Here is a 13,524-nt window from a genome sequence, read left to right as displayed (position 1 = left end):
TGTTATTTTGGATGAATGTCAAAGGAAGTCAGTGTGGATGGAAAACATAGAAAAGGAAATGCAATGGTGTTATTTGATTTTTCTTCTTTGTAGGTTTTCAGAGGATTATTTATCTTCTCTGGGGAAAACAATTGGTAAGTGAAGTGTGTGGATTTCAGAAATGGGTTCATGCCCAGGATATTTGGAAATTTAGAAAGGGCAATGCTAAAGAAGATGCAGTAAGAAAAAGGTAAAGGATTGCAGTGCATAGCTTGCTGCTGCCAGTTTTTCTGTGTTTCTACTTGCTCAAGGCAACTGGCTGCTGCAGTAGCACACAAAATTGAGTCCCTGGCTTCATATTTCCAAGTCTGGACTTCATTTCTATTGTCAGGAGTTTGTGTTTGGGTCAAAAATGTGATTCCTAAACACAGTCGGAAAGTGGCTCAAACTAGGAAATCAATAGCCAGAGATGATACAGCCAAGGAAAAGCAGAGCAATTGAGAATCACAGGAAATCAGTGCAATTTTTTGTGATATTTTAAACTGTGTCAAGCCTGCCTGAAGACAGCATTTATTGTTTTGGTGATGTTTTATAATAGAATTACAAAGTCATTACACATGAGGACAGAATAAAAGATCATCTGTGTAGCTTGGCTAATGTGATTGAAAAGAATCTGTTAAATCTAGAAATGCTTGAAGGATGTGGAGGAGAAATGAAAGCTAATTTGGCTTCTGTGTTAAAACTTACACCTTGACAAGATTATCAAATTATTTTAAGCAATTGAACAACTTCTAATACACAATCATTCATGTCAAGAAAGTAGAAAGTATTTTAGAAGGAGGCCACACTGTTATCCATGTTATCCATCCCAGGATGAAAATGCCCTCAGCTGCACACTTGTCTTCTCTCCCTGCAGGCAACCTTGTGCGAGTTGTGCCACATGGGCTGTTGGTGTTCTTCCCATCCTACCCTGTTATGGATAAGAGCCTGGAATATTGGAGAGTATGTTCATTGCTCTGTCTTTGTTAGGTGGTTTGGTTACTTGCATCATGCAGCTTGTAGTTGTTCCATTTAACTATGCTAATTAAAAACTTTCTAGTGGAAGTGGTTGCTGCTCGTGGCAGGGAGTTGGAACTAAATTATTATTAAGGTCCCTTTCAACCCAAAATGTTCTGGGATGCTATGAAAAATTCTTTGTTAATAAGTAAATTATAAAATCTGGAAGGTAAAATCTCAGGTAAGGCTTCTTTTATTTTGATCACAATATACTGAAGTGCAGTGCTGTAGAAACCAAACCCAAAAAAATCTTAATGTATTATTCTATCTGATGTCACATTTTATTTAGTTCACCAGACTTTTCTTTATTAAACTTCTGAATTAGAATTCGTCTCTGTGTTTCAATACTTGGGAGGAAAAGAATCCCAGTATGAGCATTTCTCCTTTAATTTGTAACCATTGCAGCTGTAACTTCTGGTACTTCTGTGCTCATGAGTTGAATGTCCCTGGTGAGATTTGCTAGAAGAGTTCTGGTTTAAATGCTGCTTGAAAAGGCAGGGGCAGAGGTTTCATGCTGTGGAGTGGGACTGGGAGGTGAGTGCTGCAACTCTCCTACCTGCCTGAGGTGCACCAACTGCAAGGAATCACTGTTAGTGCTCTCAGGGGGTTGCATGTTTCTCCTTCCATCTCTTTCTGTGTTTGGCAGGAGAGGAGCAGGCTGTGGTGGAGAAGTGTAGTGACCATTTCTGAGCATTTGTGTTCTGTGGTGTGAGCTCACTTGGCATTTCTGACCTGCTCCTTCTCTTTCCAACAGGAGCATGATTTTGCCAAAAGAATAGAAGAAGTGAAGCCCATGTTTGTGGAACCCAGGAACAAAGGAAGCTTTTCAGAGGTTGATTATTTGCATTACATACCTCTATCATTTTCAGAAATTGTTTCTATGTTTCATGACCTTCTCTAAGGCGTGCTTGGGTGTGAAACACCCCAGTTTTTGGCCTAGGGTGAAAGTAAAACTCTGACTGCTACTTTGAAGTGTAGTTTTCCTGTGCATCCTTCCTTTTCTCTCTTGTCTGGCCATTCAGGGTTCAGTCTTTATTTACATCTGGTGACGGAAAGCAGCCAACATAGACAAGTGCTGAGTAATCGAGCTGGTGGAAAGCTGTCACTTCAGTAGTCAGCATTTGTGAATGTTCTGCAGGACTTTTCCTCCCAGCTCATCCTGCTTTGGATGTTTAAGAATTGTACACTGTCATCCTATTTATAGCCATTCTGTTTGCTTCTTGGAATAATTAATATCTATAATTGCTTTCCTGTTTTGTCTATTTTACTTAATTATCTGCAGAAACACAGGATGGTCCATCTTAGCAGAAGTTTCTGATTTTTTTTTGCTTACCCAGATGTGTTCTGGATTTCACGGTGATATGAGGATTTTACTGAGAAAATGGCTTCTCACACTTGCAATTAGTTAAAAGTAAAGACAGTTATACTAAGCCAAATTAATCACAGTTTAGATCTTAGTGTACAAAGATCTTAGTACAGGATAATACCATTCTTCCTCTTAAACTTGTTTATATTTTAGGTTATTGATGCCTACTATGATAAAGTCGCCTGTCCTAAGTCCAATGGAGCTGCTTTTTTGGCAGTGTGTCGGGGCAAGGTAATGTAACTGAGAATTTGTTTCATCTGAGATCATATTATATAATTGATAGGAAAAAACCTTCATTTTGGATTTAAATACATTTCTTATTATTTGACTGTAATTTTATGCGGGGAAAAAATAAGTGCTCTGAAGCTTTTTCACAATTAGGTCACATTTCTGTATGATTCACTCCTGTTTTTATTGGAGGGACACATTTTGATTTCTCTGAAGTGGATGAGCATCATACTTGCATTTCATGTTGTCTACTCACTGAAAACATAACCCACTAGATGAGAAGAGCTGTTCTGGAGAACTGTAATGAAACAAGTTAAAACAACACTGCTGCAAACTAAACATAATGCTTAGTCTTAAAACACTTGCTTTATTAACTTCCTGTTCTGTGGATGCATTTGATGGCCTTTCCTTTGCATCTTCCAGTGCTGGTAAATTGACTTATGTTTATCAGTGGAAATATTGGTGAAATTACTCTTAGAGCCTTTTTGCTACTGTTTACTGTATACCAGGAGAAGATACAACTTCTTATGCAGCTTTGGTCCCAGTCTCCAAAGAGGCTGTTGGAGTGAAGGAAAGACGTGGCTCTCTCAAGTATTGTTGCTGAGATTTGGATAATTGATTCAGCTGAAAAACATAACAGCTTTTTTTTTCCTTGATTTTTTTTTCAATCTGTTCAGCTTTATCCATCTCACAAAGTGATTTGCCAGCACAGTGAGCATGTACAGGGCACATGAGTGACAGATACTTGATGGAATGTCAACAGCACAGCTGCTGGGCATGGTACTATGGTCTGGTGAACCTGATGGCTCTCTGTTATTGCTTTGAAGTGATTCTGTTAATTTTTACTGTCAGAGAAGATTTGCTATGTTGTTATGTCTTGTCAACAACCCAGGGTGTGGAACATTTAAACAAAGGTGTTGACATGTTCTCAATACAGCTGATCTTATCCAGGAACAGGACAGCTATTAACAGGGTTGGCTGAGCTGTGCTTTGGCAGAGGAAAAAGCCAAGTTTACACTCCTGGTAATAAAAGAAAAAAAAATCTAGTTGAAATTATTCATTGACACTATTTATAAACTACACTTGACCAGGGAGTTAATTGAATGGAGAAAAAGGGCCAACAACTGCTGAATTGCTCTGAAATGTCACTGCAAACTCCATTGAGAATGGAAAACTCTGTCCCTGCAGGCCAGTGAAGGCTTGGACTTTGCAGACATAAATGGACGAGGAGTCATCATTACTGGGCTTCCATTTCCCCCTCGTATGGAGCCCAGAGTGGTTTTAAAGATGCAATTCCTGGATGAGATGAGGAAAAGTGGTGCAGGTGGACAGGTAAGACTGGGCAGCTTCTCACTGTTGGCTGTTTGCACATTCTTGTCATTGGTTCTCCCTCTTATCTCAGTGTGTTTTGGGTTTTGTTATCCTCTCAGCCTCGTGGGACCATGAATATCAAAAATTCAAACAGCCTTGGGAATTTGTCACAAATCCAGCCACCTTTTTTTGATAGTGTTGAGGGTTCCATATAATGGCACAATCTTAAATATAGGCCACAATAAAGGTTGTAATTAAAGTTTACAAAATATTTGTATGTGTGTTATCCATCTCTCATTCTGAGGGATGTTTTTCATCCAGAGGGAGCGTGGGCAGGACGAATGGCCTGTGCTGGCTGTTTTGGGAATGATTGTTTTGGAAGTGTGATGGTGTGTGTTGGGGTGTTTGGGTTTGGTGTTCTATTGCTTCAGGCACAAGAATGAATGATGTTACAATTTAGTCTGATCTACAGTCTTAAAGAATATGGAGAGTATGTTGTACTGCCAGTGCTCTGAGTGCCCATAGGAAATAGTCTCTCCAGCTGGACATTGCTGCTTGAATTTTCTGTGCTTTGGAAATCAGGTGGGACTTTTGAGTGCACTTGTCTTTGGTTTTCCTCAGCTCTTTGAGATTTTGTCAGTACATCTGGCTGATATTATCCAACACCTGTGCTTCACTTTTTATTTCTTTAGGAAAAAAATAACGACTGTACAGCACAGAAAATACATTTTACCTGGTAAATAATGTTGATTCTTCCTCCTACCTCTTGCAGTATCTGTCTGGGCGTGAGTGGTACAGTCAGCAAGCGTCCCGGGCTGTCAACCAGGCCATTGGCCGGGTCATCAGGCACCGCCAGGATTACGGGGCCATCTTCCTGTGTGACCACAGGTAAACCCTGGCTCACTGCATCCCAGAATATTTGGGGTTGGAAGGAACCTTAAAGCTCATCTCATTCCACCCCCCTGCCAAGGGCAGAGACACCTTCCACCACCCCAAGCCCTGTCCAACCTGGCCTTGAGCACTTCTTGGTTTGGGGCATCAATAACATCAAAGGCTTTATATCCCAACATAGGTGCTGGTATTTTGAATATAAATGTGCTGATGTTGCTCTTTGGAAAAGGCTACTGTTCATAATAATGAAATTAATTTATATAACAGGTTATATAATATTGCACTACTTCAGGAAACTAACTGGATTGTTATCTTCTGCTCCCCATCCATGTAGTCTTGGAGCTGCAGAAGGAGATTAATGGTTTTAATGGAAAATAAACCAATTTTTGGAATTCATGTTTGTAATACCATGGGAAATTATGTGACAACAACTTATGGTCTTGCATTTTCTCCATCTTTCATTTGAGATGGCATTCATCAGCACTGCAGTGTTTTGAGAGAAGAAGAATGGAAATGAGGACTGATTACGTTATTGAAACAATACTATTTCTAGTCATGTCCTATATTAACATTATACTGCATTAATATCCATTTTTGTAATGCTAATTAGTATAATATGTATATTATAGGCAACAGGAGTTTAATCGATAGGGCTTTGCTGATTCCATCTACTTTCTCCTGAGTGAAGGCATCACCCCATTATATTTACTGCCCTATTATGTCTTTATTTGTGTTGCTGCTCCACTCTTGTCCTTTTGGGTAGTGTCTTGGTTTGAACAGACAGGTGTCTGCTAAGGAAGGCAGGAGCCTCCCTTGAAATGGAAAATGTGAACCCCCTCCCTCCAAGTCATAATTTGGAAATTAAGGGGCTCTCAGGCAAAGATATGGGAGTAGAAAAAACAGTTCTTTATTAGGAAAATAAAAATGCAGTAACACAAAACAACACTGACAGAGTCAGAATACAACCTGGCACCCTGTGGGTCAGCATGGTGGCAGCAGTCCCATTAAATGATGGCTGCAGCCCTCCTGCAGTGACAGATGTGGTTCTGTTGGAGCACTGACCCTGTAGAAGGGTAGAGTTTTCCTCTGAAGGTCCAGGGGTGGTGCAAATGAGCCTGGTTTTCCTCTGGGAATCCAGTGGGAAAAGATTGCCGGTGGTGTTCCAAATCTCAGATTATATCCAGGTAGGAATGCTTGGCTCCTCCCCCTGGGCAGAGCATCTCCCAATGGGATGATGGAATTTTATCAGCCATGCAGTGAGACTCAATGGTCCATTAACAGAAGGTATCTCCCTGGAGGTAGAATGGGTGGAAGAGATAAAAGAAAACTGCCCCACCTGGCTTTAACAAGATAACTGCCCCACCTAATTCTAACAGATGGCAGTAGAATACACACCCCCGGCCTCATCTTGCATTGCAGCCTAAGACAGACAGTGATCTAGGGTTCTTTTAGTTAATTTAGCCCAACCTGGCAAATAATTCTCAGGTTTTCCCATCCTGCCCAGGTTCACAACTTGTGATGTCAGGGGCAAACTGCCCTCGTGGGTCCGTCCCTACGTGAACGTTTATGACAACTTTGGGCACGCGGTCAGAAGTGTCTCCCTCTTCTTCCGTGTTGCTCAAGAAACTGTAAGTGTCTTTTAAAAAAACCCATAAAATTAACAACTTTCCTGAATAGTGTTGGAAACTGGGAATGCTATGCTAGGTGGGAGATGTGAGAGAATCACAGCTGATCTCAAATTGGAAGGGATGTTTAAGGATCACTGAGTCCAGCTCTCTGCTCCTCACAACTGTCCCCAGTATGGAGTCACTTGTCACTTCTAAGCACTGGAAGATTTACTGGAAGGAGGTATGCCTCATCTTTCTCCATGAGTGATCTGGGACAGGATGTTGTTCTTATGCTAGGCAACTCATTAGGTTACATCACAAAAATAACTTCCTCTTCCAGCTCCTCCTAAATAAACTTGTCTCTATTGGCTGATATGCAAATCCTGGAACTGATATTGGCATCCAGAGGCTTTCTGTCTCAGGGAGAGTTTATGTGTGTGGAAGGATCACACCCTAAAATTTAAATTGAAGCTGACTAGTAATAAGGAGTAATACAAACCATCAGTTGTTATTGCAGTTCAACACTGGGTCATCTTTACTAAAACAGCTTCTCTATTAGCATTAGGAAGCTGATGTTGTCTGTAATAATTCCTTGATTTAAAAAGTAATATTGTAAAAAGGCTTCCTAATTCACTGGAGAAAGTCATAGCAAGAAATGGGCTGGAAGCCAGAATGGGAAATTCTTTGCTTCCAAAACGGAGGTTAAGATTAAAATAAGCACTTAAAAATTTCATTTACAGACTTGAACAGCTTCCTGGAAGATGCTTTAGCCAACTACAAGGCTAAATTAGTTGTTCAGGCTGATTAGTTACATATGAATGATGCTGCAGGGCTTGATGATCTTTTCTGATTATGAGTGACAGTTTCATGGTAAATCAAAAACACAACCCGATGTGCTTTGTCAGAAGGAGCTGTTTTTGCAGGCATAGCATTAGGAGCTGATTTTCTTTAGCAGGTCATGATCCTTTTTCTGGTACCAGGTCACTTAGAGTGCACTTGCTGCACTTCAGCTGTTTGATCCTTTTTATCAAAAGCCCATAAACCCAGAATGTGTAAAAGTCTTTCTGCCAATGGTTATTTGGGGAAAAGGAGATGTCTTTGGATTGTTGCTGAGATTTTTGGTCACAGATGGAGTAGAAAAGTGGCCTTTGCCTATTGTAACACTTTTTAAACTGCTTGCAGATGCCCCCACCCCTGCCTCAGTGCCCTCCTGGACATGCTGGTTCCCTAAGTGAAAGCAATGCAGCACCATCTACTTCATCTGAGCAGGTCCTCTCCCTGCAAAAAGCCAAAAACCTGGATGACCATGTTCCAAGTTTGAAGAGGAAAAGGAAAGGTAATGTTTGGGTCCTCACAGATGCACCTTTTTGTTTTAAGCTGAACCATGACAAGGAGGATCAAGAGGCTAGAAACTGGGAGAGAAAGCAAGGAGAGCTCAAAGAGTGATGTAGAAGTCTGGTCAGAAGGGACACAGTTAAGCATTAGAAAATGGAGGAAAACAGTTACAACTGCAGAGAAAATTGCAGAGAGAAGAGGCAGATGCGGCTGGCAAAATTGTCCCACAGAGAAGGAGGAGTTTTTGGTGGAGTATGACAGATAGTTTGGAAAATAAGACCTGGAAGTCTCTTTCTGCCTAGCACTGGCTTCCATATGTCCTCATTCCATTCTGTTGTGTAGATGGCTCTTACTCAGTAATCTTAAGAAAACAAAAAGAACATGGGAACAAAACCATTTTTAAAATTTTGTGGGTAGAATGCTAAAGAATCAAGCTAAATAATAAAGCATATCTCATGTCAGATATTCTGTCAGCACTCTAGACTGCTTGCTGGTTTGGAACAGAGCAGTGAAGTTTGTTTAAAGCTATGGTTCCTAATCAGTTATGAGTGAGGGCGAGTTCACATTGTATTTAAGCCAGTTTTGTTACTGATAGGTAAGGCTTTAAAAAGCCTGGTAACAGCCAGTGTGATTGCTGGTTATTGTTAAAAGGGATTACTTTGGCCACCACTTTTTTCCCCCTCTCAGTTTCCAACTGTGTGCTTTTTGCTCCTTTATTGATTTGAGTTCATTTTTTGTGCAGTTGCAGAGTGAACAGCTGAGCTTTGCTGAACCAGTTTATTTACCTTTCATACACTTGACTGCCAGATCCATCTCAAAGGATGGGCTGGAATGTGTGGCTGGAGGTGAAGGGAGGAAGCTGCATTTCCTGTTTAATGGAGATTTTCAGTTGCATTGCATCAGCTGTAACGTCAAACTCCCCTGTAGTCATACTGATCATAATATACTCCCATTCTTATCAAAATAGTGACTTTCCTTAGTAACTGACTGTTGGAGTAATTCTATCAAGTAGTGGAAATACATTTTGAAGGTAATGCCTTACAGAAATATCAAGCTGATACTAATTTGACAAAATTCTTATGTTTGAAACCTGGATTCTGATTAGTGAGACTATGTAATTTGGGATCTTGGTAACTGTCTTATGGTATTAATACTATAAGAATTGTAGGCTTTAAAAAAACTTGCTCTGTTTGAAAGTAATAAATCATGGTTTGTACCAAAATCTCTTAAAAACTCTGGAACTCAGTTTTGGGAAAATCCATAAATCTAAAATAATTGAACACAGCTGCTGCAGTAAGACTTTTTCCCATTGATCCTACACCATTTTGGGGTTAAGTGACTTGAGGAAAAGTTTGAGAGCAGTGTGCCAGGTTGTGGTAACAAATACTTGAGCAATTTTGGAAGTGATGTATAAAAGCAGTCTTCTTACTAAATTATATAATGCAATTTTGCAAGAGGTGGAAGATTATTTAATTCATCAGCACATATTTGTGGGTCGCTTTGTAAGATGGAGAGCTATCACTAAATTAAAGAAAACGTAGGAGAGAATGTGGAGTGTGAATTTGTCTGCTGTATTGTGCTGTGATGGCAGTAAATGGAGATGGAGCACCCAGCCTGTGTGTGGAATATGAACAAGAGTTTGTCTCACCCCGGAGAAAATGTGTTGGGCTCTTGGATGCCTTGGAGCGCAGTGAGAAGAGCAGTGAAGATGCAGAGGAGGAAACTGATTTGCAAGGAGAGGAAAAGGTAATGGCAAAATACTTCCTTATAAGTAAAAATTGCAGGCTCTAAAGCAAAATGATTTTGGCATCCAGGGAACCAGCTCAATCCTCTATCGAGAAAAGCTCACTGTAATCAGCACCACTAACTGCAAGTTCTCGTAACTAAATTAATCAAAGGGTTTCCTTGCCACTTTCAAGTAGATGATCAACAGGTATGTGCTTGTTCTGTGCTCCAAGGCTGCTGACCAGAGATTCCTGGAAGTTAACCACACTTTCTGAGGAGCAAGGAGCTCTCAGAGAAGAGGTTTGTAGCTACATGATTTGTCCTGGGTGGACTCTGTGTCAGCACTTGGTATGCGACCAGATATTGAATTCAAAAAAGAGTGCAAGAGGGTTTATGGATTAGAAATTGCATTTACAGATGAAAATCTTTGATTTGCCCCAGAGAAAGAATGTTGCTGACTTGTGGAATATTTTATCTGAATCAAAAATCCTCTATCACAAGATCAACAAAGCTGCTTCTGTGCTGTTAATTTTCTTTCCTCTTGGATTGGTATTTTTGATACATCAGTGATTAAGCTGTGTTCTTGCTTTCCCAAAATCCCTGTTTGCAGTAGTTGGAGAGGTGACTGCCTTTACTTGGCTGGAGTATTTTACTGCTGGCTTGCAGACCCATTCAGCAATGCCTATTGCAGCATTCTTAAGTACTTTCCTCAGGGGAAGAATGCCTGAGGTAAAACGTGTAAATGTAGGAGTGTCTGGGGGATATCTGAGTAGGCCCAAGGACATGAATGGAGACATGTACAGATCAGAGGGAATGTACAAAGGGCACCAAATATTTAACATGTGTGCAGCCAAGTGGGAAATGGGCTCTGTCACCCATTGGGTGGCCATGATATTGACACCAAAATCTATTCTTTGGAAAGCCTGGCACAATTCCAGGGACTTTGGTAACTCAGCTACAGAATATTCCTAACACAGCTGCAGTGCTTTTGGCAGAGCTCAGCATTTCCTGGAGTTAGGTAAGCTGATAAACCCAATAGCTTGACAATTGCTCAGGTCCACTTCCTATTTGTGTATTTGGCCTATTTGTGTATTTGGTATTGCTGCTTGTCTGAGGCCTGTGGAGAGCTCTGGGGTCACCCTGTGCTGCTCCCAAGTTGGTGACCTGATCTCAGCAGTCTGGTGAGTGTAGTCATGAGACAGGCAGTGGCTCTCAGGCAGCCAGCTTTCACTCTGAGTCCTTCTCTGAGCACTGGATTTGGACTGAGGATGGGGTTGGTGTCATTTCCTGTCCTCGCAATACAGCATATTATCTGTGTTATCATTTTTCCTTTAATCAAAGTTACACTGCACTCTTGATCCCTAAATAATGAAAGTTTAGCTGCTCTCATTCTGAAAGAATTTGCTTTGCCATCTCAAAAATTCACAATACAAATAATAATTTCTCAATCCATTTAAGTAATAACACTTCCCCATAGTCAGATTTCTTTGTGAGTTACAGCTCATGTCTAGGAAGCCTTATTTCTGCTGAATCATGCTTTTCAATGTGCTGCCTTTACACAACATGGGACTAAAAAGATGGTTTTGATAATTTTTCTGATTTACCGCATGTATCATAAATATTTGACTTGCTGCTTATATTCCAATTCTTCACTCCGTTACATACAGGGAATTCCAGGCAGGAAAGTGAAGGGGAGTGTGAACCACTGGTTACACACAGTCTGTGTACACTCTCAGGCTGCTCTGGAACAGTCTGCTGTGAGTCCAGCTTTGCTTAGCCAGGAATTTGCACCCTCAAGACCAACTTTGTCTTTAATTTCTTCTAGTTTGGTCTCTGTGAGTTGTCCAGTAAATTTCTACCCTCTAGAAACGGGTATGTGCCCAGGCTCTATTACAATAATTTAGGTTGACTTGTTTCCCTTTCTTGAATGGTGTCACAATCTGGGTTACCAGGTTTTACTGCTGGAAATACCTACATAAAATGTGCAGTAACTCTGAAAAGCATTTTTTGTATCTTACTTACTTTCTTTTCATCTTGACAGGCACATCGTCTGTCCACGCTTTCCCTTCAGTATGAGAAGAGATTAACAGATGAGCAGAAAGGAGGAAGGAAGAAAATAAAGCTAGTCAGCAATACAGTATGTGTTTCCCTGTGTCTGTGCCATCCCTTTGATTTATAGATTGCTTTAATTTGAATTGGAAATTTCCAGGCAGACAGATAAGTGATGCTAGAACAAGTGTTTTTTCTCCAAATTGTAAATATTTATCTGTGCACATCTGAAAGCTATTTGTTGTGCTCTTTCCCAAATCCAGACATCCCAGACCAAATCAAGCACAGGTCCACATAGGGTGGTAGGTGAAAAGAGTTGTTTTCTGACACTGATTGCTTTGTGAACAATTTGACTGGGGTGGTGGATGATTTCACTCTTTTTGATAAAAATGGAATAGTTCAGTTGGCAGGGACCTACAATGATCAGCAAGTCCAGCTGCTCTGATAGAGCCTCAAATGGTTGAACTGACCAGTTTGGTGTAAGGGATCACATATTACCCCCATGAGGTGGGTCATGGTTGTGTGTTAGCTCTTCAGCTGTGCATTAATGTTTTGTCCTGTCTCCAAATCCAGTTAACTCATTATGCAGCTAATTGCTTAAGTTACAATAAATTCAGGAGAATCCCTGGGTGATGTGAGTGCTAGTAGTTGTCCAAGGTGCTGTCCTAACTGGATATTCCCTGTCTGACAATCTGCCAAGCACCTGGCAAACGAAACTGATCCCAAAGCCGATAATATCCAAGAGAAGACAGAAGGAAGAGAACAGGTTCATGCAAAAGGTTGTGTTTGCAGTTTGTTGCTATCTGATGTCACTATGAGTCAGCTCAGCCTCCAGCTTTGGAATAGATGTCATTTTGTTAACCCTTCTCCTAAGAATAGAATTGTGCAATGATACTTGGCTGCCTCCTCTAGGAATTTTTCTTGAAGCTATCTGTTTTGGCAGTGGGCAAGATGAAAGATGGGGGTGACTGCCAATAACTACACCCCGTTAGGTGGAAACATCCATGCTTTAGTGGAGAGAGTGGTGCTGCTCACTGGGCCATTGGACTGGATGACTTCAGAGGACTTTTCCAACCACAGTTATTCTAGGATTCCTTTCATTATGCTGTGTGCTGTTGGCATTGTAAACTAACTTGCTCCACCTTTATTAACCCCTCACGTGCTGCTTTTTATTAATGCGGGGCGTTTCCTGCCTTGCAGCAGGAGCGCAGAGCGGAGCCGGCGGAGCCCAAGAAGGCACGGGCCACGTTTTACATCGCCACAGTGAAGGACACCCTGAGCCAGCAGAACTATGAGCTCTTCTCCAAGGCTCTGCAGCAGTACAAGAAGACAGATGACTTCCATGCCATGCTGTCCCAGATGAGCTCCCTCTTTGTAGAGGATGAAGAAAAGCACGTCTTGCTGCGAGGTACTTTCAGAGTGTTTGTCATCCCTGGTGTATTTGTAGATGTGACTGTCATCTTTTAAACAGGCTTGAGTACTTCAGAAATGTTTTAGATATGAAGTACAACTCAATTAAGATGATTAATCACTTTATATTCCCAGATAAAACAGAAGATTTTCATCAATCTGATTATCATGAGTTAGCTCATATCTTCACTTGAAGAAAATCATATTCCGTGGAAGTTTGTGTTATTTTAAGCCTTCTCTAAAAGTACAGTGACTTATTCCTGGTAGTTTGGAGATCAAGAGTGTGGTTGTGTGAGTTGGAGAGATGCCTTCATAGGAGTTCAGTGCTAAAGCAGTAAATAGAATATAGAGAGAAATTTTCTGTCAAATAATTGTGAGTATAAAACAAGGGATCTGGGCAAATGTGGATACTTACTGCATTGGTGGGGTTTTTTATTGCTTTTTAACAACTGTACTGACAGGAGCCAAATTCCCACCAAGATTTATTCTAGTTTAACAGTAGTTTCTGTGTAATTTTTCCTTTCCGTCTCAGGTTGTGAACAAAAGGACAGATTTTTCTGTGACTTT

General features: G+C 40.8%; 1 protein-coding gene across 3 annotated transcripts in view; it reads left to right on the top strand.

The window, feature by feature from the left end:
- Positions 1-13,524, top strand: part of RTEL1 (regulator of telomere elongation helicase 1) — a 44,710-nt gene that overhangs the window by 19,078 nt on the left and 12,108 nt on the right. For all 3 annotated transcript variants that reach the window (XM_030963417.1, XM_030963416.1, XM_030963418.1), the window contains exons 19-29: positions 94-134; positions 896-981; positions 1,790-1,867; positions 2,555-2,632; positions 3,818-3,961; positions 4,713-4,828; positions 6,336-6,459; positions 7,621-7,774; positions 9,365-9,519; positions 11,540-11,635; positions 12,748-12,955. In XM_030963417.1, the coding sequence (XP_030819277.1) occupies positions 94-134; positions 896-981; positions 1,790-1,867; positions 2,555-2,632; positions 3,818-3,961; positions 4,713-4,828; positions 6,336-6,459; positions 7,621-7,774; positions 9,365-9,519; positions 11,540-11,635; positions 12,748-12,955 (1,280 nt within the window). The remainder of the gene's footprint in view (positions 1-93; positions 135-895; positions 982-1,789; positions 1,868-2,554; positions 2,633-3,817; positions 3,962-4,712; positions 4,829-6,335; positions 6,460-7,620; positions 7,775-9,364; positions 9,520-11,539; positions 11,636-12,747; positions 12,956-13,524) is intronic.

Source organism: Camarhynchus parvulus, chromosome 20 (genome assembly GCF_901933205.1).
Source record: "Camarhynchus parvulus chromosome 20, STF_HiC, whole genome shotgun sequence".
NCBI classification, from domain to species: Eukaryota; Metazoa; Chordata; class Aves; order Passeriformes; family Thraupidae; genus Camarhynchus; species Camarhynchus parvulus.
This window is presented reverse-complemented; position numbering and strand designations above follow the sequence as displayed.